This window comes from Diadema setosum, chromosome 20 (genome assembly GCF_964275005.1).
Source record: "Diadema setosum chromosome 20, eeDiaSeto1, whole genome shotgun sequence".
NCBI lineage: Eukaryota > Metazoa > Echinodermata > Echinoidea > Diadematoida > Diadematidae > Diadema > Diadema setosum.
In genome coordinates, this window is record NC_092704.1 from 4,704,319 (window position 1) to 4,732,062 (window position 27,744).

Below are 27,744 nucleotides of genomic sequence, written 5' to 3' on the forward strand. Positions count from 1 at the left end.
CAATAAAACATGCAAGACTTATCGCAATAACTACCAGTAGGTAAACAAAACGAAAACAGCAAAGTAAGCGTTAGGCTTACTTAGGCAGGTGACACTGAATGTTTTGGTCCCACGATTTAGGCACAAGCTTTGTGTATATTTCAGACTGATTGCACTGGCGAACTATCTTCCCGCCAATGTAGTAGGTGATGCAGGACTTTTCTACCACCGAGGCGATGACTTTGTCCTTTAGCTTTCTTGAAGCGGGGACGGGGACTTTGCCAGAATCCTTTTTGTGGTTGGAGTTGTCTGCAGAGCTGAGATCATTACGTGCAGCTCGTACGAGCATAGCACAAGGTTTCCCTTGAGGGTGAGGTGCCAGATTGATACCTGAACTCACAGGGGTTGAAATGGAGAGGGGTGTAGATGAAGCAGCTACAGAGAGGACAGGTGGATTTAGTTGGACCTGAGGTTGACTTCTAATGTCGACGGGCTTGTTAGATGGGATGAGCGGATTACAAGAACTAGATGGTGGATCTGCTTGTGATGCCATACTTTTCACGTGCACTGGGAAGCGGGGAGGCATCCTCTCCCAATAGGAGAACTGGTCACTGTTGGCGCCATGTATGACGCCTATGTGGCGCTTCAGGTTGTAGAGTTTACCACATATGTAGTCACACTCCTGGCACTTGAATTCTCTGCCGCGTAGGACCCCATGGACCTTCCGGAGGTGAAAATCCAGGCTCCTCTTCTCGCGGTAATCCTTACCACACACCCTGCAGTCATAGCAGCGACGACGTCTATTTCCGTTTGCCATCTAACAGGACAAAATGAAAGAATTTAAGGATTACTAAAAAATTTCATTTGGCGACGTTGCCACAAGGGGTATCAACTTGACCTGCCACATTCCTCCTGTACAATTTTGATGGACTCTCCTTCTGGTTTGTCATATAACTGAGAACCAGGAGGAGCCATGGATGAGCCCACATCATTACTTTCTAGACTGTTTCCTGGGTTTTGTGAGCCAGCCAATTCCTCAATATCATGTGTCACCACATCTGCAGGATTGAGATACCTCCAAGTTGACCTTTCTTCCCTCTGGTAGGGCTTAAGTCGGTCACTGTGAACCACCTTTGGTCTGGATCTTTTAGATGCTTGTATTCTGGAAGACACACCCGAGAGTTTGGACACAACCAAATAAGGACCTGTCTATCTCAACTTGAGCTTTGGCGATATCCCTTACTTCCAAATGGAGTCATGGAGCCAAACAGACATCCCTTACATCCTGTAGTTGATCCCCGGGTGTTAGGAGTGTCGATCGTACTGCGCTTTTTTTCAAAGATTCTTCTGATCTCCAATAGGCTGTCTGGAGGCAGGTCCTTAGATCCTCTGCAAAATTACTCAAGGTCTCATCCTTGGATGGTATGGAGGGCACGGCGAAGTCGACAGGGATGTATACTTCCGGCCCTAGCATAAGCATACAGACAACCTCGCATACCTCAAATTAGTCGGGATTGAGGAAAATGGTTCGACATATGTGAACTTCCAGGTCAACGTATGTCAAAATTTCTTTGATTAATCCAAAGTTTATCGATGTTCAACATGGTCTCTGTTATAGTGCCTATACCGATTCCATAGCATCTTTAGAAATCTATCAGAATAAACTGTTGGTAAATTGTATAGAGTTCTTTATTATGCTATAATAGGCCTACTGTACTTCCAGATCATATGTGACCCTGCTTCACAAAATCAACAAAAAGTCGCCAGACATTGATTTTTAGTTAAGGGCAGATTCTGAAAGAGCAGACTCTAAGCTTTAAAATAATGTATAGCATAATTGAGAAATGGACTCTCCTAACCTATCTAAATATTGGAAAGAAAGCACACACTCAGGAAAGGTGTAATATGAGAAAAGAGACTATGAAGTACAGGGTCTATTCAAGCATTTAATCTCTATACCAAACTGTGCTAGCTGTGTAATTAATGGGACAAAAAACAGAGTGTAAACTACTGGAGCAACAACAATGAAGAGATTATCAGATTAGGCCGAGTATGCTCTATCAACATATTCTGTCCATGATTACTGGCAACTTTCAAAGCAGTAGCATTAACCCTTCAATAGTTATTAGACTTGAAAGTGACAAGTGTGCAAAGGGTTATCAGGAAATGAATAGGAGTCCTCTAAAACATACCTGATGTCACTAATTTACAAAAAAGGATAATAGACAAACTGCTGAAAATGCACTTTCCCATTCATTTCATAATCCCAAACTTAAGAATAATGTAGACGAATCACAGCTCTTTCAGAAAATATGAAAATCCCAATATTGACTTGGTTGATCCATTTCACCTTTTTTGAGTCCTCATGTGAAATCAAAAGGTGTGACTTTTTTGTTCATTTTGTGATGCATGGTCACAAATACCACAATATTTTCATAATCGCATCGTTGAAAAAAATTATTCAGTGCTTGCGTTCTCGGGGGGAGGATTAATGAAACAAATTTTGTGAAAAGAAAGAAGTTAGAAAAGCACTACACTGTATGCAGGAGATTGATGTTTAGACAGTGGACCGTGATTTATGCCAAAGATATACGGTTCTGTAAACACCTATTAAAGCAGATGCGCCACAACGGTAAAGAAATCTACACGCACGGCATGACTATCACGATCGCAAATCAGAAGACAGTGGTTAAAGAAAAGAAGATGTTGGGGAAGAGCATAGCGCTATTGTAAGTACTGCATTGGAACGGGTAGTGTGTGCATACCGTGTATGTGTGTAGGTGGGTAATTCCATGAAGTTGGGGCAGTGTCCATGTAGCATCGTGATATTTAAGAAATACATTTCAGCATAACTCAATATTAATTATGCTATACATTTATTGTTTGTAGGCTTTACATTTGCATTGGGGTCACACATTTTCCTGGAAATTTTGTGCCATTCAGACTCAATTTTGATGAAGTTATTAAACAATATGTAACAGTGTCCTGTAGCATTGTGACGTGTCCATGTAGCATTGTGATATTTTAAAATTTGGTCCTAAGAGACAAATTATGGCAATTAGCTTGACCAAAATTTGATGCAATATGCATATTAATTTACAAGATATGAATGAGATAGCTAAATATCTCAAATTTCCTGTACACAGTTTTAATTTTAAAAGAAAATTACAAAATGTATCACGATGCTATGCGGTGTCCTTTTTTGTGACATTTGGTGGACACCGCGTAGCATAGTGACACATTGTGCAATTTTCTTGTAAAAGTAAAACTGTGGAAAGGAGAGTTAAGATATTTAGCTATCTGACTAATCTAGTAATTATGCATATTATATCAAATTTTGGTCAAGGTAATTGCATTAATTTGTCTTTTAGGACCAGATTTTAACTATCACGATGCTACATGGACATGTCACGATGCTACAGGACACTGTTACATATCGTTTTAAAGGGACTGTACAGTACTGGTTGAGGTGGGGATTCATGTTTTGAACATTCGTAAGTGAGATAATGAAAAGCCTCTTGTGAAATATGAAAGAGCATGTAATTTCAAGAAGGATTCATCGTTTATTTGATGAAAATTGCTTTTCAAATGGCTGAGATATCCCCAAAAGTGCTAATAATAAAAGGCGACATGCCACAACTTTATTAGGATCTTTTTGTTTTACCTTGTTTTTGGATATCTCAGCCATTTCAAAACCGATTTTCATCCAATAAACTTTTGATACCCCTTAGAACTGCATGCTCTTTGACATCTCATAGAGTGGTTTCTGAATATCTCGCAGAACGTTAAAAGCTAAATCCTCACCTCGACCAGAACTGTACACACTCTTTATTAACTTCATCAAAATTGAGTCTGAATGGCACAAAATTTCCAGGAAAATGTATGGTCTCAATACAAATGTAAAGCCTATAAACAATATATGTATAGCATAATTAGTATTGAGTTATGCTAAAATGTCACACTTTGTGCCCCAACTTCATGGAATTACCCAGGTAGGTGTATAGGGGTTTTTTCTTGCCAATTGTGTATTGCTTTGGGCACACAATCATTCTGGCCTCAGAATATTTACAATTGAGTGTGAAAAAAAAAATTGTGACATGTCTTTGCTGTCCACACGGGCTTTAAAGGCAGGAATGCTGAGTGATGTTTGCAATTTCGATTCAAGCAACATGCTGGGAAAAACAATAAGTCAATTAGGATCGGGACATTAGACTTCCCTTCAAGGTAACCAAACTTCAAGTTAGCCCCTAGTTTTTCGAGCTACGCGAGTTTTGACACACAGAAACTCCATAGGAACAATCGGGACTCTCATTTTGCCCCCGAGGTGTTGTGATATTTGGCTAATCCGACGTCGAGGTAAGCGAGGTTGACTGTATTAGTGGTCTCACCTGTGGACTCCCATGGGGTACACCAATATGCACTCGTTACATATGGCAAGTATTCGTCCCACTCATGACGTTTGTCCTGTGGCACTCCAAAACGACAGACAAATTGTTTCACAAGACTCCTGGTAACTGGTAACTGGTCACTGTCTCTGCTGTGGCATCTGGCAGAGGGTACACTTCCATCCACTCTGTCGCATAATCTCCAACAACCAAAATTCATTGGTTATCTTGTTTAGTCTCGGAAGTGGGCCTACGAGGTCTATTGCAATTCTTTCCATTGGAGCACTCACACGATGTTGCTTAAGTGGAGCTTTTCATCTTGAAGGGGGAGCCATTTCTTCTTTCAAATAGATCACATTTTCTGAGGCTGGACCTCACATCAGCAGCCACTGGCCAATAAAACCGGGCCTCTACTTTCTCCAGGGTCTACCAAGGGGTCCACTGTGTACTTCTGCAAGGACACTTTCCCTGAGGCCCAAAGGTAAAATCTCTTCAGATGTTTCCCATCATCTGACTCCCACCTCTTGCATAACACCCCTTCCGGGACTTCTATCTGATCCGACTGGGACCAGTATGTCTTGGCAGCTGGTGATTGATCTGAGACTGTCTCCCACGCTGGTCTGCTCTCTCCACTCTCTTTGGCTCTCAGAAGCCAAGTAATTAATTGTGTCATCACGAAGTTGAGGTTTTCGCACATCTGCCATTGTCAATAACAGCTAGAATCCAGTGCTCGGTACGCTCCTGTCTTCCCCACTGACAGTCTCTGGGGTTACAGATTTGCCAGTCTCCCCAGCATCCTGGTGGCCACATAGTTTGCACTTCATCCGTGGCAGGCCATCTGCATTTCTATGCTTTGTTCTAGCCCTATGTAGAATGATCATGTCGTACTCAGATGTCTGCTCTAACCACCAGGCCATTTGACCCTCAGGATTTTTGAAGTTGAGTAGCCATCGGAGGGAAGCATGGTCAGTTCTCACAGTGATCTTTCATCTGTAGAGGTACTGCCTGAACTGTTTGAGAGAGGTCACTACAGCAAACAGTTCTCACCGAGTAAAACAGTAGTTTCTCTCGGCCTTACTGAACTTCCTGCTGAAACAACCCAAGACCCTCTCACTTCCATCATGCAATTGTGACAACACACCACCCACGGCATCAGCACTTGCATCCATGTACAGGATAAAGTCACCTGCTGGCAATGGATATGCCAGTATCAGGGCACTTTGCAACCTTTCCTTAAGCTCAATGAATGCACTCTGACAGCTTTCACACCATAAAAAGGGTTTTGCCTTTGCAGTGAGGTCATGAAGAGGGGCAGTAATGTCGGCAAATCCTTGAATGAAACGCTGATAATACGATGCGAACCCGAGGAAACTTCCAACTTCTTTCTTGCATTTGGGGATGGGCTAGTCTGCAATCACTTTTGTCGTCTTAGTTTGGTAGAAATGCCATCAGCTGATACCTGACCCAAGTACAGCACCGACTTTCTGAAAAGGTGACACTCGTTTGGCTTTAGTTTGAGTCCTGCTTCCTTCAATTGGGAAAATGTGATGCACAAACGCTGAATCTCCTCTTCAATTGATCTACCAAAGACGACGTCATGTAGATAGATCAACAAAATGTCCAACTGTAGGCCCTTCATAACCCTCTCCATGAGCCTCTCAAAGGTTGCAGGGGCATTTGCAAGCCCAAAGGGCATCATTTTCCATTTGTAGAGCCCATTCCTCATGACAAATGTTGATTTCTATTGAGCATCCTTCTCTAAAGCAACTTGCAAGTACCCAGAGGACAAGTCCAAGGTGGAGAACCATTTGGTTAATCCAAAGGCATCCAGTGTTTCATAGATCCTGAGTACAGGATAGGAGTCCTTGATCATCACATCATTTCACCGTCCGTAGTCATTACATAGGCACTTTGTACCATCTTTTTTCTTCACCAGGATGACATTTGCTGCCCAAGGACTGTTTGAGGATTCAATAATTCCTCTTCGCTGTAGGTCTTGTACCTGTCTATTTCTTTTTGGTTACAGCCTGGATGATGACGTGGCTTCTCCTTGACTGGCTTTGAATTGCCAGTGTTGATACTGTGCTTTACAATATCTGTTGTCCAATGTCATCACTGTAGGTTGAAAACACATCCTTGAAATCGATGAGACATTTCTCGACATCCTTGTGGTATCTTGGGCCAATATTTTCCTTGCATCTGCTGAAAAGCTCTTCCAAATTTTCAGAGACCTCTGCTGCTTTCACATGATTTGAATCTGTATTCATAGTTTCAACATAAACAACAGATACAATGTATGGTTGCTGCCATTACACCCTCTTGTACCTTTGGTCCTTGTCAAAAGGGTTTAACACCCTGATCGTAGAGATCTCAGATTCACTGTTCACCAAATCCCTTGCAAGGATTAGACCCTTCATTCCAATTCACCACCTCCATCGATTGGCTCAATGAGAATAGGACACGTCATCTCTGAGATTTCCTCATGACCTGCTGGTATCATGGTTGACTGGCTCACAACTATTCTTCCAACAAATGGTCTTCCAAAGTGACTCCTACATTTTATCTCCTCTTCCTTGATCTTCAGCTTCAACCACTGGAAATCCAAACTCCAGCCAGTATGTAAAAGGAAATCCACTCCGAGGATACCTTCGCATTTGATGTCTGCAAATATGACCTTCAACAACTGTGTAATTCTTCCCACTTGAATATCGACCCAGGCAGAACCCAGTACCCGGGCCTCAAGAGGCTTCCATCGACTTGGTGAATGCGGAATGTCTCATCCTTGAGTGTTGGTCGCTGTTCTTTTTCTATCAAGTGATACACAGTTGAGTCAATTACGCTGTCTGTGGAACTGGTATTGATCAGAAACCTGCACATTCGGGACCATAGCTCAGCATATACAACATATAACACCTGCTTTGGATCACCTCTCAAGTTAGGCAAAAGAATAACTTTGTCATCTAACCCAGGCTGTTGTGGGTTGACTGGTTGCTTCTTGCTCCCTTGTTGCTCTAAACTGGGTTCTGGGACTGAGCTGGTGGAGCCTGTTCCTTTACCAGCCCTGCCTCGGATCCTTTGGTGGGCTGATTTCGGTTTCCCTGGTATTTCTTCTGCTTCCTCAGGAAAGGGCATTGCCTGATAAGGTGCCCAGTCTGACCACAATGGAAACATTGCGGAGTCTTCCACTCATTTTGGGGCAACATGGCATCAAATGGAGGGACAGTTCCTTGTTTGGCCAATACACTCACTGTAACAAACTTTGTCAGTGTCTCCATCTGCTTGGTTTGTTGAAACAGAACTTTGTCCATCTCCTACAATGTACAAGCATTTTTCAGTCTCCTGAACAAGAGTTTGCAGGATTTTGTTAGGGCGCAATCTTTCCTGTCTGCACAGAAACTCTACCCATTCCAAACTTTCCATCTCCAATGCAGCTTGGATTGCCTCATCCAGTGACCTTGGCTGGGCTCAGTATATCCCTTCCCTCACTATCTGGCTATCTACAGCATCGTCAAAGTGGTTCCTTTCCAGTGTGTCCCAAGCATCATGTGGTATTTCTGGATAGGTCCTCACAGATAGCTCCTGTATGGCCTGTCCTAATTCCTGCAGATCTCCACTGATCCCTTCCTGTGATGTCGGAGCTCTGAAAGATAACTTTCTGCCTGTAGGCTTGGTCCGAACTTCCTGCTGAAAAGTTTAATGAGCTCTCTGTAGGACTTCCTTTGGACGTCAGGTAGATCACTGATGATTCAAAGCACACTTCCTTGCAGGCTAGCAACCAGGTATATTGCAGCTCTGTTTCATTCCACTCATTCACCTGTCAGCAGGCTTCAAAATGCTGGGGATAATCCACCCATGCTGTGCTTCTGTCATATCTGTCTGGGATGATATACATGTAGGGTCGTCGCTTCCTGCTGGCTAGATTTTCCTTGGGGATAATCACAGGTAGATTCCTTTGTAAAGGCGTGGAAATGAATTCCATACATCCATCATTTCTGGGAATAGCATGGACCAGAGGTCGTCAAGAAAGGGCACAGTGGGATCCCTTGACCAGACACCTGATGTCTCATCTCCATGAATGTTCCTCTGGTTAGGCAACTTGAACCTTATTTTTGAATTAGTATTTTCCCTTTGTCTGGAAGACTTTCCTGGTGGTGTACCAGCATTTACCTGAAGCTCATCAACTGTATCTTCCAACTCATTCATTCTAGTGTGGAATTGGTCATTCTGCCACTTCAGAAGATCCTTCTCCATTTGAGAACAGTTCAATTCATCCTTCAACTTCAGAAACTGAGCTGTTTCATCTGTTCCACAGTGTTTACTTTCCACTGTTGTCTGATGCTAGGGTTAGGCTCTACAATAAAATACCTTATGACTCACACTTACTAGCATGCAGTCTACTGAATGGCTCACAGCTTGCTGAACAACCTCTGGCTCACATATAATAGCATATAATTTTGAATTGTTGCTTTGTGGCTCACATTTAATGGCATATGCATTGTACTATAATGGCTTACAACTAGCAGAACAATTGGCTCACATTGGACAGTATATGGCTGAAAATCAGTGATATGCGGCTCAAATTTAATGGCATGAGGTGTACTGAATGGCTCACGACTAGCGGAAACAATTGGCTCACATTGGAAAGCATATATGGCTCCTAATTAATCAATGCCTTATGGCTCACAACTAGCGCAAGCTCAAAACTCATGTATGACTCATGGCTCACAAGAAATGATACATGGCTCATGAACAAGATTATGAGCCCACGTTCATCATTGTATGGATGCCCAATTGACTCTTAGTAAAACTCTTATGAACACGCTTTGTTCAAGAGCTACGTGTAGGCTTGCTGCGTCATTCTTGAGCAAATGGCCCTATTTACACACAAAATAGCTCAAAGACCTAAATGGCTCGCTGCATCTACACCTACCCAACTGGCTCACTGTCCACTTCTACAATTGTATTAAACATTTCCTGGTTCACGGCTACTTGTAGGCCTTAGTCCTGTACTGCATCTATACTGAGCAACTTGTTTCACTTGTACAGCCTAATTCTCACGTCAAATGGACCTGAATGGCTCGTTACAACAGTACCTGATTCACTCATGGCGACTCAACAATTCTACTGAACAGTACCTGGTCCAGTGCTACTTGTACTGTAGACCTGTGTTGCATCAACACTGAGCAACTCACAACCTAATTCTGTCACGAAATGGCTCATAGACATAAATGGCTCCTTGCGAAGTCTGTGCCTAATTGGCTCAAGCTAATAATTCATTTCTACTGAACAGTTCTTGGTCCAGTGCTACTTGTACTGTAGGCCTGTATTGCAGCAGTACTGAGCAACTAACAATCTAATTCTCTCACAAAATGACTCATGGACCTAAATAGCTCCTTGTGAAGTCTGTGCCTAATTGGCTCCTGATGACTTATTGATTTCTACCAAACAGTTCTTGGTCCAGTGCTACTTGTATTTAGGCCTATATTGCATAAATACTAAGCTAATAGCTTCATTTTGTGCAATTCTATGTGGGTTTTGTGGGTTAGTTTGGTTCACTGAAACTCATAATATGGCTCCTTTTAGTGTAAGCTTATAGGGTTCTTATGGCTGCCTCACCTCATATCAGTACTGAGCTGAGGTCTTACACTTTTCAGTGTTGCCATTGGCCTTTTTTCTCATATGCTCACCAACATTGAGCTCATATCTAGGTCTGATAAACAACCGTGAGCTTATGATATGGGTTAAAGATAATAAAAAGTTTTGGTACCTCAAAAGCTTCCCTGAATTTCCTTGTCTTGGTTTGTGTTTCAGGTTAAAGTACGTTGTCTGTGAGAATTACTCGCCCCAAAGTGCTCTCATGTCTTAGTAATCATGCAATAATGGTTTCGTACCAGAGCCGACGCTGTCCAGCGTCAATAAATATTGTACGAAACCACTGACTGCGACCAGCAGCGTGCAGCCCATTGTACGCATAGCTAACTGCGACCAGCAGCCCCATATGCATAGCGTAATGGGGCTTCGCATTGTAGCATTCAGGATCATGACAGAATTAGTATCGCGGGTAAATGTCAACTTAAAATCCAAAAATTTCTTCGATTTGAAGACTTACCAATTAAGTTGAAGTATTGAAAACAGGCTTCGAACAACGTTTGGTTCTGCCAATAGTCCCTTTCTGTTCGAATTGATGACTGAATGTGACTCGGTCGAGAGGACCTTGGGAGAGCTACATACACTGGATACCATGGCCAGCGCATGCGCACACAAACATCTTATCTGTTCATGGATTTGAAATTTGTGTGCGTGTGATGTGTTCGCATGCACTGGCTGTAGTATTCAGTGTACTGTATGTAGCTCTCCTAAGGTCCTGTCGACCGAGTCACATTCAGTCATCAATTCGAAAAGAAAGGGACAATAGGCAGAACCAAACGTTGCCCGAAGCCTGTTTCCAATACTTCAAGTTAATTGGTAAGTCTTCAAATTGAAGAATTTATGGGATTTTAAGTTGACATTTACCCTGCGATACTAAATCTGTCATGATCCTGAATGCTACAATGCGAAGCCCGATTACGCTATGCGTATTGGACTGCTGGTCGCTATGCGTATGGGGCTGCTGATCGCAGTTAATTGCATGATTACTAAGACATGAGAGCACTTTGGGGCGAGTAAGTCTCACAGTGTTAGTTATATGAAAGGTACTTTAACCTGAAACACAAACTAAGACAAGGAAATTCAAGGACACTTTTGAGGTACCAAAACTTTTTATTATCTTTAACTGAATAACATCAATATCAGTATAGATTTATGTCAGATCATTTGAATGACAATCACAGATATTGCATTAACATATCCAATCCAACCACTGCTACCACTCGTACATTAACTTCACACTTTCACTGCTGTGGCCACATTACGGAACTGGGTCAAGGATTCAAGTACAGAACCCTGTGTCATGCAATTGCAAATCTCCTCACAACTTTCAACATGACATAGAGGCCCGAATTCACAAAGGTGTTACAATTGAAACCATGGTTTAAACCATGGACAAAGACTGTAGTTTTTTATGGGGCGCCAAATTTCGTTACAAAATCAGTCATTTCGTAGACGAAATGACTATTTGTGACCCGCTACAACAAAATGATCCTAAAGTCGGGCGAGGTCGATTATTTGAAAATTGCATGATATAACCCCCTATTAAAAAATCTTTCTGTTTTAAATTGATATATAACACATTTTATAAAAATAATCGGCTGCGGAGATATCGATGTTTAAAAGAGAGCATGTCGAGACGTCTGGAAAATCACTGTTTCGAGAAAAGCGCCCTAAAAGTCTTCCTTGCGACGCAATCGCGATCAAGGGACATGCAAGTCAGTTCTCACCTCTGGACAATAGAAGGTAAGCCCTAGCAACCCCCAAAGAGTTCATTCAAGCACATCAGCGTCGGTGGTCTCCTCACCAACCAATCAGTGACCAGGATGTGAGAAGGGGCTGAGTGTAGAGCATCCCGCCCGCACGCACCAGTCGACTGGGCAGTGTGCGAGCTTCACGCTTCGGTTAGCAGCAAGCAGCAAACTGACCAATGAGATCACTCTGGTCGTTGTTAGGGCGGAACCTATCTGTGGCGCTCAATCCAAATTTTTGAATCAGTTTCTGCTTCGTTGAAACGCCAAAAAACATGGCTCAGAAAAACGCTATTTTTTGGTCTTTCCTTTGATCATTTTGCTTCAAAATTTCGACAGATGATAGAAGACATGTTAGACTCCAATAATATATCAAAATCAGAAAATCATAAGTTTTGACAAATTTCAATGCTCTGACTTCAAACTCGATTTTCACGGCTTCGACCGTGCGCGACTTTCGGACCTTTTTGTTGTAGCGGGTCACATTTAGTTACCGAAATGCTCCTTTCGTCAATGTAATGTGAACATTTCGTAATGAAATAGGCCATGCAACACTTGGAGCCTCATACAAAACTACGGTCTTTGTCAATGGTTTAAACCATGGTTTCAATTGTACCACCTTCGTGAATTCGGGCCAGAAGGTCTAGATCCACACAGGTGTACATTACCGTTCCAACTTTTTTATCTCGATCTCCGAGTATAATGATCTTGTACAGCCGCGTGAGCCGCATGTCACTGTACAGTAAAGGCTGTGGGAGCAGGGACAGCATACAACCTCTCCTGATGCCGGCCTATCACCAACTCCTTGTACTCTAGCTCTAGCTAACCATAGCCCCCATGTGTCTCTGCTGTGCTGTATGCATGCACTCCTCTGGTTACAGTAGCTATTTACATACCTACGCGGACACTGAGCTAGAGGAAATGCATGCATGACTTGCTACGTGCTCCTGTGCTGTTGTATGCGCATCATATAGCACACACCCTGTGTGTATAGTACACATAGCAACAAGTACGTATTATACTAGTGATTCCAGGCACACAAATCGACAGGCCACTCACATACACATACACAGAGGGAGAGAGGGAGAGAGAGAGAGAGAGAGATAGATGACAACAGATGGGAAAGAGGGAGTTAGGAGAATGGGAAAGAGAAAGACGGTATCAAGAAAATGAGAGTGAAGACATAGAAAACATCAGAAATGCAAGATGTGTAGTGGCCAATAGTGACATTACCTTGTATCTCATATTCAATTTTTTTACATTAGACTGGAGCTCAGGATGACTAATGAAATGTCAAAACAAAGAGAAATTTCGAAGGAATGCACTATGATATTTATGCAAACTTTACTTTATTGGCAAATGCCACGCCAAGAAAAAAGAAATACAAAAAACAAACAAACTAGAACTTACTTGTATACTGGTTGCCTCTTGGTCAAGTTCCTGCATGCTTTCTTCCATAGGACCATGTGTCTCCTCTCTAGATTTTGACAGACCTGGCAGATCATCATCAGAGTCAACGGAATCAGACGGCCTATCTGGTACCTCTGTAATGCCAGAGGTCTCCTTACCCGATCCGTCATTACCTAATGTCCCTGTCATCTGCTGGAACAAAAAGGACTAATGAAAACACAATGCAAAATATACATAAAATTGACATTCCTTTACAGTTCAAATTATACAAACATTTAAATACATAAATTGTTTATTTTGTCTTCTGTGAAAAAAAATAAGAGTTGCCCTCATGAATGCCAACACAGCTGATAGCAAAGGGATCGCATGAAAGTGAAAGTACTATCATGACCATACCAGTACAACTAACTGCTATTACCGTAAAATAATAAAAACTGTAATAAGAAATTGGACTATTTGTGACATCAAACACTGGCTGTTATCAGAAGTTTCTTCATTCTCATTATGCTAGAGCTCTTTATCAATCATATGCTGTCATGATTTGGGGTAAAATATTTATCTCTTAGTTACAGTTTTAAAAACAGTAACTATCTTCAGTAATTATCCAGTATTGTAAAATTTTCTCATTCACAAATATTGTTATATGGATATTTGTAACACAAACTCCAGTATTTCAACATCCTTGAGGCCTTAGTCATTGTCATCCCATCATTTTTCATAATGTTCACCAACTTCTCTCCCTATACGTTAAACATGTCGACTCTTTATAATGTGCCATGGTGGAAACCCTGTGTGCTGCATTATTCTGGGACACCAACGCAGTTATGCTTTGAGAAAACATTCTGTTTTCATATCTATGTAACTTTAATAGATTTCTGTTAAAGGACAAGTCCACCTTCATATACATAGAGAATGCTGCAATATTAGTAGAACAAATCAGTGAAAGTTTGAGGAAAATCGGACAATCTGTTCAAAAGTTATGACTTTTTTAAGCATCTGCGCAGTCACTGCTAGATGAGAAGACTACTACAGTGTATGATATTACATGCGTACAACGACATAATGAAAATAAAAAGAGAATTTTACAAAACTTTACTTTTGGAAGAAAGCACACACTTCTTTGTCTTGTTATCGACTATGTTAACCCTATTCTAACTTTTGAATGGATTATGCCATCTTCCTCAAACTCTCACTGATGTGTTCTATTAATATTGTTGCATTCACTAAACCCACATGTCTATGAAGGTGAACTTGTCCTTTAAGTTCGAAATGCAGAGAGCAATGTTGTAGAGAAAATGCCAAGCTTTGCTTTGACACAAACTGGATGAAGAATCTGATTGTTTTTCTTTCAAATGACAGTAGCTACTTACTGGAAGTGCATGGCTTTTGCATACAAAACAGTGACAGGAACTTAGAATTTACACTCAAATCCAGTAGGAAACGCTGCTTTCTGGTCAATCATTACATAACATGCAAGCTTGTATGTGTGAGAGGAACAAAATCGCGACAGACGTTTTCATTGTACTGTGGCATTTGGTGATTTATCAATCGGTTTGGGTGGGTTTTGTGCGTTTCAGCAGAATATGTGAAGCTGGCACGCCGTTGACTGAGTCGGGCATGCAAACTTGGCACGTAAAGAGTTGATATTGATCACATTAATCAGCATCCACTGGAGGATTGTTGCTCGCTTTATTAATTTTTTTGTCATCTTTTCATGCATCCAGGGTGTTTTCTGTAAGCAGCAAACCATTCACACATAGAAATTGTTTAATACCTCCTGTGGGACCTTGGGCCCACCATCTTGCTGCACCCTTGCAAGTTCTGCTTGTGCTTCATGAGCCTCTCTCTGGGCCTTTTCTAGCTGATGCTGAAGATTCCTCTGAGTTTCCATGTATTTCTGCATTTTCAGCTTGTACTCCTCCACCTGTCAACCAAACCAAATAGTACTTTATACAGTACAGTAATACAATACAATGCTTTGGCAGGAACACAGGTATATGGGAAAGAGAGTTAAATGTAAGGAGCATTTGATTGATATTGATTGGCCATGGACATATGCCCCTAACCGTCCACCCCCACCCCCCCCCCCCATATGCATGATGACATAACCTGTCTCATATCCATTTTGTTGAAGGTGATTCTTTATAAGTTTTGTTAACACTTGACCATGCTTTTTCCAGCAGCCATCATCAATGCATTTTGTGCTGTTATGGTTCCTTCCTCCACATGCACATGTACCCCTCCCTGGGGCCAAACAGCATGACCCTGGGGCTCCCATAAACAACTTTCATTTTTTTCATCCATGCACATATATATCATCATCAGATACACAATAAAATGGGCTCTAGTATGCCTGGATCTCCACATTGTAGAGAAGATTTCTAAGAAGGCAAGTGCTAAATTGTGTCTCGCCCATTCGCATACAAGAAATTAATGTTTTTCTAACTCCTGAAAGTTCACTGACCCACCTATGACCTTTGACCTTGTGGTGACCTTCAATTCCCCAGGGGACATTTACTATCCAAATTTGGTCACAAACGGACAAAGGGATCAAAAGTTATGAGCCATAATCGAAATGCGCCGTAAAAACTTAACATTGGGCCCTAAAAGTTTGTTGACCCCTGTCTCTGAATTTTGACCTTGTGGTGATCTTCAACTCACCAAGGGACATCTACCATCCAAATTTGGTCACAAACAGACATATACATCAAAAGTTATGAGTCATAATCGAAACGCGCCAAAAATATTTAACATTGGGCCCTAAAAGTTTGTTGACCCCTGTCTCTGAGCTTTGACCTTGTGGTGACCTTCAACTCCCCAAGGGACATCTACCATCCACGTTTGGTCACAAATGGACACATGCATCAAAAGGTATGAGCCATAATCGAAACGTGCCGTAAAAACTTAACATTAGACCCTAAAGTTCATTGACCTCTGCCGGTGACCTTTGACCTTGAGGTGGCCTTCATGTTCGGTAAAATGTGTAACTTTGTATAATCACTCTTCTCTCAAAGTTTGATTGACATTGAAGTCCTCAGTAAAGAGTTATTCAATTTTTTGTAGCGTCACGGACAGAAGACGCAGGTGATCCCTTTATCCCCACACCTCCGGTGGGCTTGACAAAAATCACTAAGTATTCCTGTAGGAGGCTTTGCTCCTGAAACCCCCCCCCCCCCCCCCCCCCTACCCTGTTTGGAATCCCTTACCCTAAAGATAATTCTTGCCAAGTTTTGTTACAATCCAGACATGTTTATTCAATATATGGTCAAAAATGTATATTATTATGTTACTATGAGGAGGCCCCTCCCAAACACTTGTACTCTTCCCAGGGGGCCAAATGGCATGATTCTGGGGCCCCCATTAGTTTAATTCTTTATTCAAAAGGTAATCTTTGCTGTAAGTCTTCATGGAAGAAAAATGTCAATATCTAATTACTTGTCTTGCCAAACCAGACAGCCCCTCCTCCTGCTGCTGCTGTTGCTGATGGTCTGGAGGGGGTTGTGGCTGGAGCTGTGTAAGAGGGGCATCTCCCTGGCATGATGCCTGGTGTTGTGGGCCATCTTCAATGGATGGAGCTTGTTGTGTCTGTTGGGCTGTGCCAAACATTGGTAATAATACGGAACATGTGCTTAAAGATAATTCTGTTTGAATGACACAAGATAATCTGGTGATTGTAAAACACTTTTTTTTTTTTTTTTTAAGATAGAGTAAAAATTTCATAAGAGCTCAAGTGTCTATGAACATTATACACTCAGCAAAAAAAAAAAAAGAAGAAGAAAGAATGTAAACACTTTTTCCAGTGTATATATTTCTTTTTCATAGAAGATTTTGACAAACATATTTGTGTCACATACAATATTAAATGTTATTCCATTGGCTATCGACCTGTTAAGTTAATACAAAAATGAGATTTTAAGCATGAGTGAACCCATTCAATTTTGTCTTCTAAGGTACAAAAGTAAAAATTGCAGAATTTGACATTTAAGTCATTCATTTGCAAATGCCCTTCAAGATAGCAAAGATAACAAAAGACCAATTTAACACCATTAGAGACATGAAAAAAAATAGCAAAAAATAAGTTTTTGTTCCCTTGTAATGCTTTTAAATTCCCAAACAAGAACAAAGTGGGAAACGAAAGGAGGAAAATAAGAATTTTCTGTCCACTCATATTCAAATGACGTAGGGAATAAGCCACAAAGGTAGAAAATGGAAAGATTTTTTTCATTTCTTTCCTTCAATTCAGGAATTTAAGAATTCGTGAGACAAATTCAAGAACCAGTTTTCACTTTCATTGTTGTTAATTCGACATAACATTTCAAGTTTCTGCCATATTTGTTGATATTGCCTCTTCTCTATCGTCATTTGAATTTTGATTTGACAGAGGATTCTTCATTTTCTCCATTATTTCTTGTCTTTCTTTATCTTTGGGGCTACACAGATATTAAAGAGACCAATGAGTAATTTTCCGCACCAATTTTTTTTTCTTATTGTTTTGAATGTGTCTTTTGTTCATTTTGTTATATGGAAGAGCACATACACATCAATGAGAACGTGTCCATTTTTGCAATTTTTACTTTTGTGCCTTGGAAGAGAAAAACAAATGTGTTCACTCATGTGTAACATTTCCCTTTTTATTGACCTACCAGGGTGATAGACAATTAACCCTAACTTACCTGGGCTATTTTGTGAGCTTACGGGGGGGGGGGCATGATGGCCCCCCCTTATGATCTCAGCAGCGATTCGCGTGTTCGTTACAAAAATTGGCACACACGTCACTCATGACGCAATCTATAGGCAGGGCTCCACACTAACTTTTATTTTTGGTGGCCCGAAGGCAAACATCCGCCCTTTTTTGGTGGCCCGATCAAGCCACCAAATTCTTCATTTCTGAAATCTTGGTGGCCCGACGTGCATATTTGGTGGCCCTGGGCCACCGGGCCACCGTTAGTGTCGAGCCCTGCTATAGGGCTGCGTTGTTAAATTTCAATAAATCGCTTTATTTTATTTTATATGAATTTATTATGTTAATTTATGCATAAAATTAGAATTTGGCTGGAAAATAAATCCCCCGAACTTCAAAATTTTTTGCTTGAGGACTCTTTGGTGAATTCTGATTTAATTTAGGTCAAAAAAAAAAATTGTATCAATTTTAATTTCTTATGTATTTTATTGTTTTTATAATTTCTTATGTATTTCTTTGTTTTTTTTTACTTTTTGTTTTTTATTGTTTTTTCAATGGGAATCATTGGCAACACTATTTCAATCATAAGAAACATAAAATTGATTGTTTTTAATCACTAAAAGTAAAAATAATGATACAATTACGAATTTCAGATAGAAACCTGATTTGCATTGGTTTTGTACACAAAATGTTTTTGAGCAATTTTCAGTCTGACATGCACTTACATAATGTTGCGTAACTTCAAAAGCGTGTACCCGGACGTCACAAATTTGGTCTTAAAAGTTGCGCAAGGCTTCAAGGTAAATTGTCATGAATCGCCATGTGGATGCGTTCTCGCGTTGCGGAGATGTCGTGCGAAGTGTCGAGGGGGGCCATTATGCCCCCCCCCCCCCCCCCCAGGTAAGTTAGGGTTAAATTACCTTTAATATCATGTACATAAACCATCAATATTTAGCCTACTATTCAATGAGAAATATGAATTTGATAAGGTGTTTATTTATTTATTTTTTTTTTGTTGAGTGTTAAACAAAGAAAATATGATACCTGTAGCACAAAAGATAACATTAAAAACAAGGGAACAAACATTTAAAAAAAAGGTCACAACTAAGGTTAATTTTCGAGTACTAAAAGCATGTCACAATATATGCATTCTGGGTCAACTTGGGCCTCTTTGTTTCCTTCTACTGAAATTCTTCCGAGTACAAGTTGGAATCTTACACTTACACAAAAGAGGTATTTTTTCTTTGCTCTCTCCATTACCATCACAGTCACTGCAGTTGTTGTCAAGGCTGATTGCTTGTGTCTGCAGGTCTCCTTGAGATGGAGGTTCATCCTTGATGATTGCCTCGATGGGATACTCTACCAGTCCAGATGGAGATTCCACCTTGATAGTTACCTCCATGGGATACTCTACCATTCCAGCTGAAATGGCCTCACCATCAGCTCTGTAAATAGGAAGTTGCTCTCTTTGCATGACAACAGTTTTGTCATCAGACACTGTGCATGTGGTAGGAGAATGATGTCTGTTTGATGCATTCCTATCATCACCATCACCTGGTGGGGTGGGGCTCTCTTGGGTGTGTCTGGATCCATGTCTTGTCATCAGGTGCTGTCTGAAATCTGCACTGCTTTCAAACACTTCCCCACAATTTTCACATAGAGGTAACTTGTAAGTCCTGACCACAACTTCTTTTTCCATCTCAAGTTTTGGAATGAAGGAAGGTGACCATTGGCAGGTAACATCACATTCTTCTGCAACTTGGAGAAACAGATGTACATTGTATGGAATCAGAAGTTATTGGCACCATTCATGGAGATGTACATCATTAAGCCCACTCATTTCAATATTGGAATATACAGAACTGGGAAGTGGGTAAAAACAGAGAAGACTAACCCTCTGAAGGGAAGCTTTCACTAAATACTCTAGCTAGAAAAAGCTAACTACCATTGCAATGCCCATGATCTTTAAGAAATAATTTTATACAGGGTTCCTGCACCTTTTACATAAATAAATTTTATGACATTTCCAGGTAAAATTTTAGAAATCCAGGACCTTTTCCAGACAATAACTTCAAGAAAACCTAAGAGGTTAGTGGTAGATAAATTAAAATCTACTATTAGATAGTAGTGCCCATGTACAGGAACAGTCTGCACAATCATATTACCCCAACACTGTCTGTACAGAACATGTATTGTTAGTCCAATTTTATTCAGTGAAATGTGTTATTCAAAAACAATTTACATTTAAAAAGAAAGAATATCACTAATAAAAAGTATAAATACACAGATTTCAATAATTCATTGACTTTCCCATGATATGCATATACTGTAATGTTGTATTTCTCATGACTTTTCCAGGCCTGGAAACACATTTTCTAAATTCCATGACTTTTCCAAGTGTTTCATGACAGCAGAAACCTTGTTTTAATACTTTTACCCCCCCCCCCAAAAAAAAAAAAAAAAAATACTATCATTAACAGTTACTAACAGTACTGCAAAGCCAACAAAAGTTCACAAAAACTGCTTCAGTGTGGCAGAAAAAAAAAGCACCTGCTCCAGTGATGTGTTCCCCAAGGACCTCCTTGGACTGTGATGGATGTTCTGCTTCTTGGTCATCATCCTCTACCTCCATCTTTATCACCGAGACTGCCATGTCAATCTGTTGTATGATGGCAAGGAAGCTGCGGCTGAAAAGGAAGCAATAAACAATCAAGTATCAAGAAAGATTCTTATTCCATCTTTACAGTAGGGTGCAGATATGCAAAAGTGTTAATCCTCTACTGAACTTGGACTATTAACAAATATTTCATTTATTTTCAGGGTTTACAGCTTTGATTAATGTCTGTATTCTCTTGGTAGTTATTGTATGGGTGAGCTTAAAATTAATTCATCTATAAAGAGGTTATCACTTTACAACACATCCAGTATCTGCTGAACTTATCTCAAAATTCATGTAGGTCTACCTGTGGATCTGTGAAGCCAGAGGGCAACACATTCATCATGTGACCTTGCATCACAACATGAACAAAAAGACACACACACACTGATTTTGTGTGAGGACTGAAAACAGGTGAAATGGGTCAAACTAGCCAATCTTGACTTATTCATATTTTCTGAAAGAGCAAGTCTTCTTCTACATTCTGCTAAAATTTGGGATCATAAATCGGGCAGAAAAGTGTGTTTTTTTAGCAATTTATCTCAAACGTAGAATAGTGTGATTAGGTGTGTCTTTAGAGTCCCCTTTTCATTTCTTTAAAAACCTCGTGCACAGTCTTCATTTTCAACTCTAATAACTTTTAGTTTGGATTAGGATGATGCTACTGCTTTGAAAGTTGGCATTAATTATGGACAGAATGTGTTACTAAGTACTACTAGTGTTAGTAAGGCACGTCAATTTAAGTTTAATCTGATAATCTCTCCGCTGTTGTTACTCCAGTGGTTTACATCCTGTTTTTTGTCCTATTCATCACACAGCCAGCACAGCTTGGTAAAGATTAAACGCTTGATAGTAGAGCAGATAAGCCGAAGAATTGTGCAAAATTTGACTAAAGCATGAAACTTTCACCATTGTTAGTACATGCTATAAGATTAATTTTAAGATCGGGAGGTAAGTCTGAATTGACCTCTGATGACCTCTAGAGGTCAATGACCTCAAAATCTAAGAAAATTGATATTTTGCGTCATTGGTTTAATGATAAACACAGTAATGATGTACTAAAACTTAATATTTGTCACAGTGAAATTGTCTTTATGTTCCACAGAGCCCTGACAGGTTTCTACCTTTGACCTCTGATGACCTCCAGAGGTCAATGACCTCAAAATGTCAGAAAATTGATATTTTGCATCATTGGTTAATGATAAAACACAGTAATGATGTACTAAAACTTAATTTTTGTCACTGTGAAATTGTCTTTATATTCCACAGAGCCCTGACAGGTTTCTATCTTTGACCTCTGATGACCTTCAGAGGTCAATGACCTCAAAATGTCAGAAAATTGATATTTTAATGCGTCACTCATAACTGAAACACGATAATTATGTACTAAAAACTAATTTTTGTAAGAGGAATTGCCTCAATGTTCCACTGAGCCTTTCGAGTCAGATTTCTACCTTTGACCTCTGATGACCTCAGATGACCTATGATGAGGCCAATGATCTCAAAATGTCAGAACATTGATATTTGGTGCAATTGGTTGATGACAAACATGATATAGATGTTATATTCATTTGTATTACAATTGAATTGTTTTCCTATTCCACAGAGCAAGAGAAATTACTCACGTGTCTCTACCTTTGACCTCTGAGGAAGGTGACAGGTCAATGACCTCAAAATATCAGAATATTGATATTCTATGTATAGTCAATGGTCAACTTTGTAATACCCGATGTACAATCATTTATGCTATAACAGAAGAATCTTGTCATTCCATGGAACATTGGTCATTAGCCTGTGCATTATATCCAACTTTGACCTCTCAGGACAATGAGAGGTCACTGACGTCACATGTGTAGGCTTACCTGTATTGATGTTTGGCTTCATTGGTGTAATCGTAAATGCTTAATCATGTACAAATCACGCATTGATGTTTTGATCAAAGTATGTATGCATATTCCACAGAGCATTGGTTTATAGTAACAGGTCTCTGAAATGTGAGAAGTCAATTACTTCAGAATCATAAAGCTTAAGTTTCTTGAGTGATGGCAGTGACCTCAAATACAATTGTTATGTTTGGGTTAGTTATGTAGACTAGCAAATATGGCCATTATCTCGACACTCGAGGAAAACAAGGCCCACGAGACTGATATACAGAGTGTTTAATCTATTCAGTGTCTCATAGATCTTTTCCCCCATTTGTTGGACTCATTATGGGACTGGTTTGCCTAAGTGTCAAGCTCATGGGCAATATCTGCATAGTTTCCAGCTGGTGGGCCTGTATTGGCCAGTGTAAAGCTGGTGGGTTGTTACAGTATGACTGCGATGAATGACTCATGGTCCTGGAGTACACACTCCACAGCTGCGACATCATGGACCATCTTGAAAACTTCGACATACTGTGAGGCCCAACATGCATTCCACATGAAGCAATCCTGTGTATTGCAACTAGCTATTGCCATCCGAGACCTACCCAGGGAATAGATAAGCATTCATGGCAAACCATGGAGAAAGCGGATTGTGCAAAATATTTTGGAGTTCCAATAGGAGGCTCACCTGGAATCAAATCGCCACAGCAGCTTAAAAAGGTTATACTTCAACCAAAGACTCTCTCCAGACGAAGATATGAGTATCATAAAGTTCAGGTGTTTTGCTACTCCATGCCGCTCAGGACTGTCCTGGAATATGCATGCATCATCTGGGATCCATTCACCCAGGTGAAACATCATGAAGTTTGGAATGATCCAGAGAAGATATGCACTCTTTAGCTGCAATGACCATCATATGCAAAACAAGCAGTGTTACAGCCACACTTGAAAAACAAAACAAAGCAAAACAAAACAAAACTACAATGGCAATCCCTGTAAGAAAGTACAGCTCAGGCAAATTCAGCGATGATGTTCTGCATCAAGAACCCCACAATATCCACACCGCAGGAAGTTGTGGCTCTATTGCTGCATTCTTCAAAAAGGGCAAATGACCAAAAATGTCAGGCATCATTTGCAAGAACACAAAGTAGGCCTACTCCCAAAAAAGGTGGCGGCTACTCTCGGCCACTGTCTCTTGTATCTCTTTGAAACACTTCAGGAGAGAGATACTCAATATTCAGCTCTGTTATTAAAGATATACAGTATATGTCTCTCTTTTTGTTTTTGCATTTGTTTGTTGTTTTTTGCTTCATATAGCTCTTTGGATACCTTCTTTAACCAATTAAGAAAAGGCTCCATGGCAGAATATTACAAGATTACACAGTATAATGAAGAAGAAGAAGAAGAAGAAGAAGAAGAAGAAGAAGAAGAAGGAGAATAGGAAACGAGATCTGCTGTCAATGATGCAGAGCCAATACCAATCAGTTCCATGGCAGATCTTAGTCGGCACTGCAAAGGTTTGGATGTCTCTCTCTGTTGACAAAGGATATTCTAAAGCTCCAAGTAAGTCCATGGGGTGGTTTACATTGTCTGGGCATAGAGGGTTGGGTTGGGTATATGAGGATATGATGCTTTGTTATAACAATTAGGTCTGAGATATCTATTCTTTATGTTCGTTTTGACCATCCCGCATGGATCTCCAACGAAAAGGAATGATAATGTGTTAGACCCAGCCGCCACCGTGTTTTTTCAATAGATTTTGATATTACAGTGTAGTTGAGAAAAAAGTAACCGCTCATTGTCCTAGATGGAAGTCAAAATTGAACTGTGTGTGGAATACTCTGCATATAATTTTGGACACACACACATACACACACACACACACACAAAATGCATTTTTTTAATATAATTATTATTTCATAAGCAGCAGGCCATTACAAACCAATGAGACCAGACATCAATATTCTTACATTTTGATGCATATCTTTCAATATCCTCCAGAGGTCAGAGGATCATCGCTAATGTTCATGTGAAATGAGTACACGCCTTTTGAATTGCTCAATTTTATTGCTATAGAAATACACAATATGTGCATCATGTCAATCATTAAATATTGTATCAGTTTCATTTTCAGTCTTGGATTATTTTTTCTATGTACAAATAAAATTGTGGCAAAGTAAACAACTTTCACATCAAAATATAAACGAGAATACTAAAAAAGAAATAGATGTAATAACGTGCAAGGCAAATACCAGGCCTACATCATCTTAAGGTATACAGGTGAAGGAAATCACCTTATTGATAAACAATTTACTTGACTGGGACAGCGACCACTGAACAATATTGTTTCTTAAAACTCTCTCTTCTTTTTAACAAGTGGAATAAAACACATTCACATACCGGGGCATTAGTTTGGAGGAGGGGTGGGGTGGTGGCAGGGATAGTTGACCCCACCCCATTAAATTCTGAGATGTGGACTATGTTTTGTTGTTGTTTTTTGCTTTTTGCTTTTTAGACAGAAAACTGCCCAAGTTTTTCACTTTAAGTGTGCATCGGATTGTTAAAATTTAATTCTGAAATGCAAAATCTCCCTTCTGTGAGAGGGGATATCTCCTTTCGATAGACTCCTTCCCCCTGCTTGGTTCCTTCCACAGATATAACATACTTTGGGGAATGATAATTTCCCTTATTCTATGAAAAATGTTTTTCAGAGATATTTCTATTTGAATTCCAAAGATGAAAAGGCTTTCCTATATATGCACGATTGTTCATTTTGGAGGGCAAGAGGCATTTGCCCCGCCTCCCGAGAAAATATGGGAGGGGGAATGGTGGGGACATAAAACTTTGCCTCCAAGTATTTCCTGAGATAGAGATTTTTTTTTCTTCACTTTTTTGACAGAAAATGAATTGCCACTGAACATTTTAGCTATAGTATGCACCAGATTAAAAGGCAGAATCTCCTTGCATACCCCCTCCCCCACACTATCTTTCGTTATGTCCCCTTCCATATACGCTCAGTGCTTTTGTCCCATTTTTGCTCTATATCATCACATAGTATGTACTAGATCTTTAATTTCAGTTCCGACATATTAAAGAAAATCCCTCTTGTTGGAGGGGGTAGTGTATCTTTCAATTAACAATCCCTCCTCGGTTTCTACCCTTAGATTTGGTACACTCCTTTTACTGATAATTTCCCAAAATATTCCATCATAAATGTGTATACTAGATTTTTTTTTTTGGACATTTCTATTCTTACTGCAAAGGCTCCCTCGCATGGGAAGGATTGGGGAACAGCCCCTTTCATACCCTCCTCTCGCTGTATCAACCTCTCCTCCATGCATTGATTATGGCTACACATTTGGGTATGGACTTTTTTTTTTTCAAAATGGTAGTTCAACCAAGAGTGGCACGAGATCATTGAATTGCAAACAAAAGAATGCAAAAGCTCCATAATGTGGAAGGGGGATACCTCCACCCACATCCTTCTGTCGATTGGTCTTCCTCCACAGATGGCTGACTTACTACACCTTTTTGATACAAATTTCGAGGTATTCCTTCAAAAGTGCCTGTGTGCCAGGTCGTTGAATCTCATTTCTCAAAATACAAGAGCTCTGTCGAATGGGAGTGGAATACCCTACCCTCGCCAACGCTGCGCTTCCTGGGTTCCCATCCATATAGACTTGGTACACCTTGGTGATCCATAATTTTCCAAATATTCCCCAAAACGTATGCATCAGATTCTTAAAAAAACAAAAACAAACTTCGTCTTTGGGAGGAGGGTAGGTGAGATGCGCCCACACCCCATCAACTTCCGTATAAGTGATGACGCACACATTAAACAAGAGCTACACTGAATCACTGATTTCAGGTCTAAACCTGCAAAAATCCAATCCCCCACCCACATCCTCCCCCTCCCCCTCCGCTTCATTCCTTTGCACCATGAACTTATGCTTTTACATATTTTCCAAGTTCCCCCCCCCCCCCCACGTGAAAACAGATCGACACCCCTTACTCTGTGCACATACCCGACTTAGATAATTACCTGAAAAGTTCTGCGGAATGAGTAGCCACTTTTTTGGTAACAGAAATGCATGGTTTGTAAGCCCTACATTATAAACAATTATTAACTATTAACTATCGCAATATCAATATTAACATCCTCACATTTCATTCGAGGTATTTGACCTTGTGCGATTTTCATAGGTGAACGGTATTGGCTCGTTAATAAACAGGGCCTACGAGTGCTCTCTAAAACATCATCATGTGATGCCAAACTATTCTGATACTTTGAGGTCATTGACCTCTCGAGATCATCAGAGGTCAAAGGCAGAAACTCGTCTGTGTGCCTTGGAATATGAAGACGATGTCATTGTACACAGATATGCTTGTTTTGTACATCCTTACCATGTTTGACCTTTCACCAATGATGTCATACTTCAATATTCTGATATTCTGAGGTCATTGACCTCTCAAGGTCATCAGAGGTCAAAGGTAGAAACCTGTCTGCTCTTTAGAATATGAAGACAATTTCATTGTTTACAAGACAGATATGCTTGTTTTGTACATCTTAACAATGGTTACCATTAACCAATGACATCAGATCAATATAATATTTTGAGGTCATTGACCTCCAAAGGTCATCAGAGGTCAAAGGTTAAAACCTGTCAATGCTCTGTGGAATAAGAAAATGGTTTCCCTGAAGTATAGATGCATGTTTAGTGAATCATAACCACATATATCATTCACAAATGTCTAAAAACATTGATATTTTGATATTTAAAGTTCATTGACCTCTGGAGGTCATCAGAGGTCAAAGGCAAAAACCTGTCAGTGCTCTGTTGAATCTGGAAATGATTTCTCTGTGGTATAAATGCATGTTTAGTGCAACATAACCACATACATTTTTGTATATCATTTGCAAATGTCTAAAAACATCGATTTTCTGATATCTAAAGTACATTGACCTCTGGAGGTCATCAGAGGTCAAATCAGACTTACCTCCCGATCTTAAAATAAATCTTATGGTATGTACTAACACTGGTGAAAGTTTCATGCTTTAGTCAAATTTTGCACAATTCACGTGATTTTGAGGGCTTATCTGCTCTACTATGAATAGACACTGTACTTCAGAGCCTCTTTTCTCAGCTATCTATGGCAATGCTCGTGAGTATTATTATAGATAAGACAAGTCCGCTCAAAATGGGTGCACGGGACTAAGAAGGCCAAGTATCACCTGACGTAAATTACTTCCGAGTTGTACGCTTAAATGAGAACAGTGCAATTAAGTTTTAAACTGAAATAGCAACACTCCTTTCCTATTAATGCCATGTACTTACATTTGACAGGAGTTATCGTTCCCTTCCTATCGAAA

The 27,744-nt window shown here is 40.2% G+C and overlaps 1 protein-coding gene across 1 annotated transcript; it reads right to left on the bottom strand.

Moving 5' to 3' along the window:
* On the bottom strand, nt 1-27,744 carry LOC140243670 (uncharacterized). The gene is made up of 7 exons (XM_072323335.1): nt 27,710-27,744; nt 20,403-20,539; nt 19,077-19,610; nt 16,607-16,764; nt 14,946-15,095; nt 13,172-13,363; nt 1-796 (listed from the first exon to the last, which is right to left on the bottom strand). The coding sequence occupies exons 2-7, from the start codon at nt 20,503-20,505 to the stop codon at nt 77-79; spliced, it is 1,857 nt and encodes a 618-aa protein (XP_072179436.1). The 5' UTR covers nt 20,506-20,539; nt 27,710-27,744; the 3' UTR covers nt 1-76.

Excerpts from the sequence above, each read along its gene's own strand:
- LOC140243670 (XM_072323335.1), bottom strand. The coding sequence starts at position 20,505 with ATGGCAGTCTCGGTGATAAAGATGGAGGTAGAGGATGATGACCAAGAA. Across the intron at positions 19,611-20,402 it reads GGAACACATCACTGGAGCAG|TTGCAGAAGAATGTGATGTT; the intron begins GTGCTTTTTTTT and ends TGTTTCTCCAAG. Across the intron at positions 16,765-19,076 it reads AGAAAAAATACCTCTTTTGT|CCCAACAGACACAACAAGCT; the intron begins GTAAGTGTAAGA and ends TGTTTGGCACAG.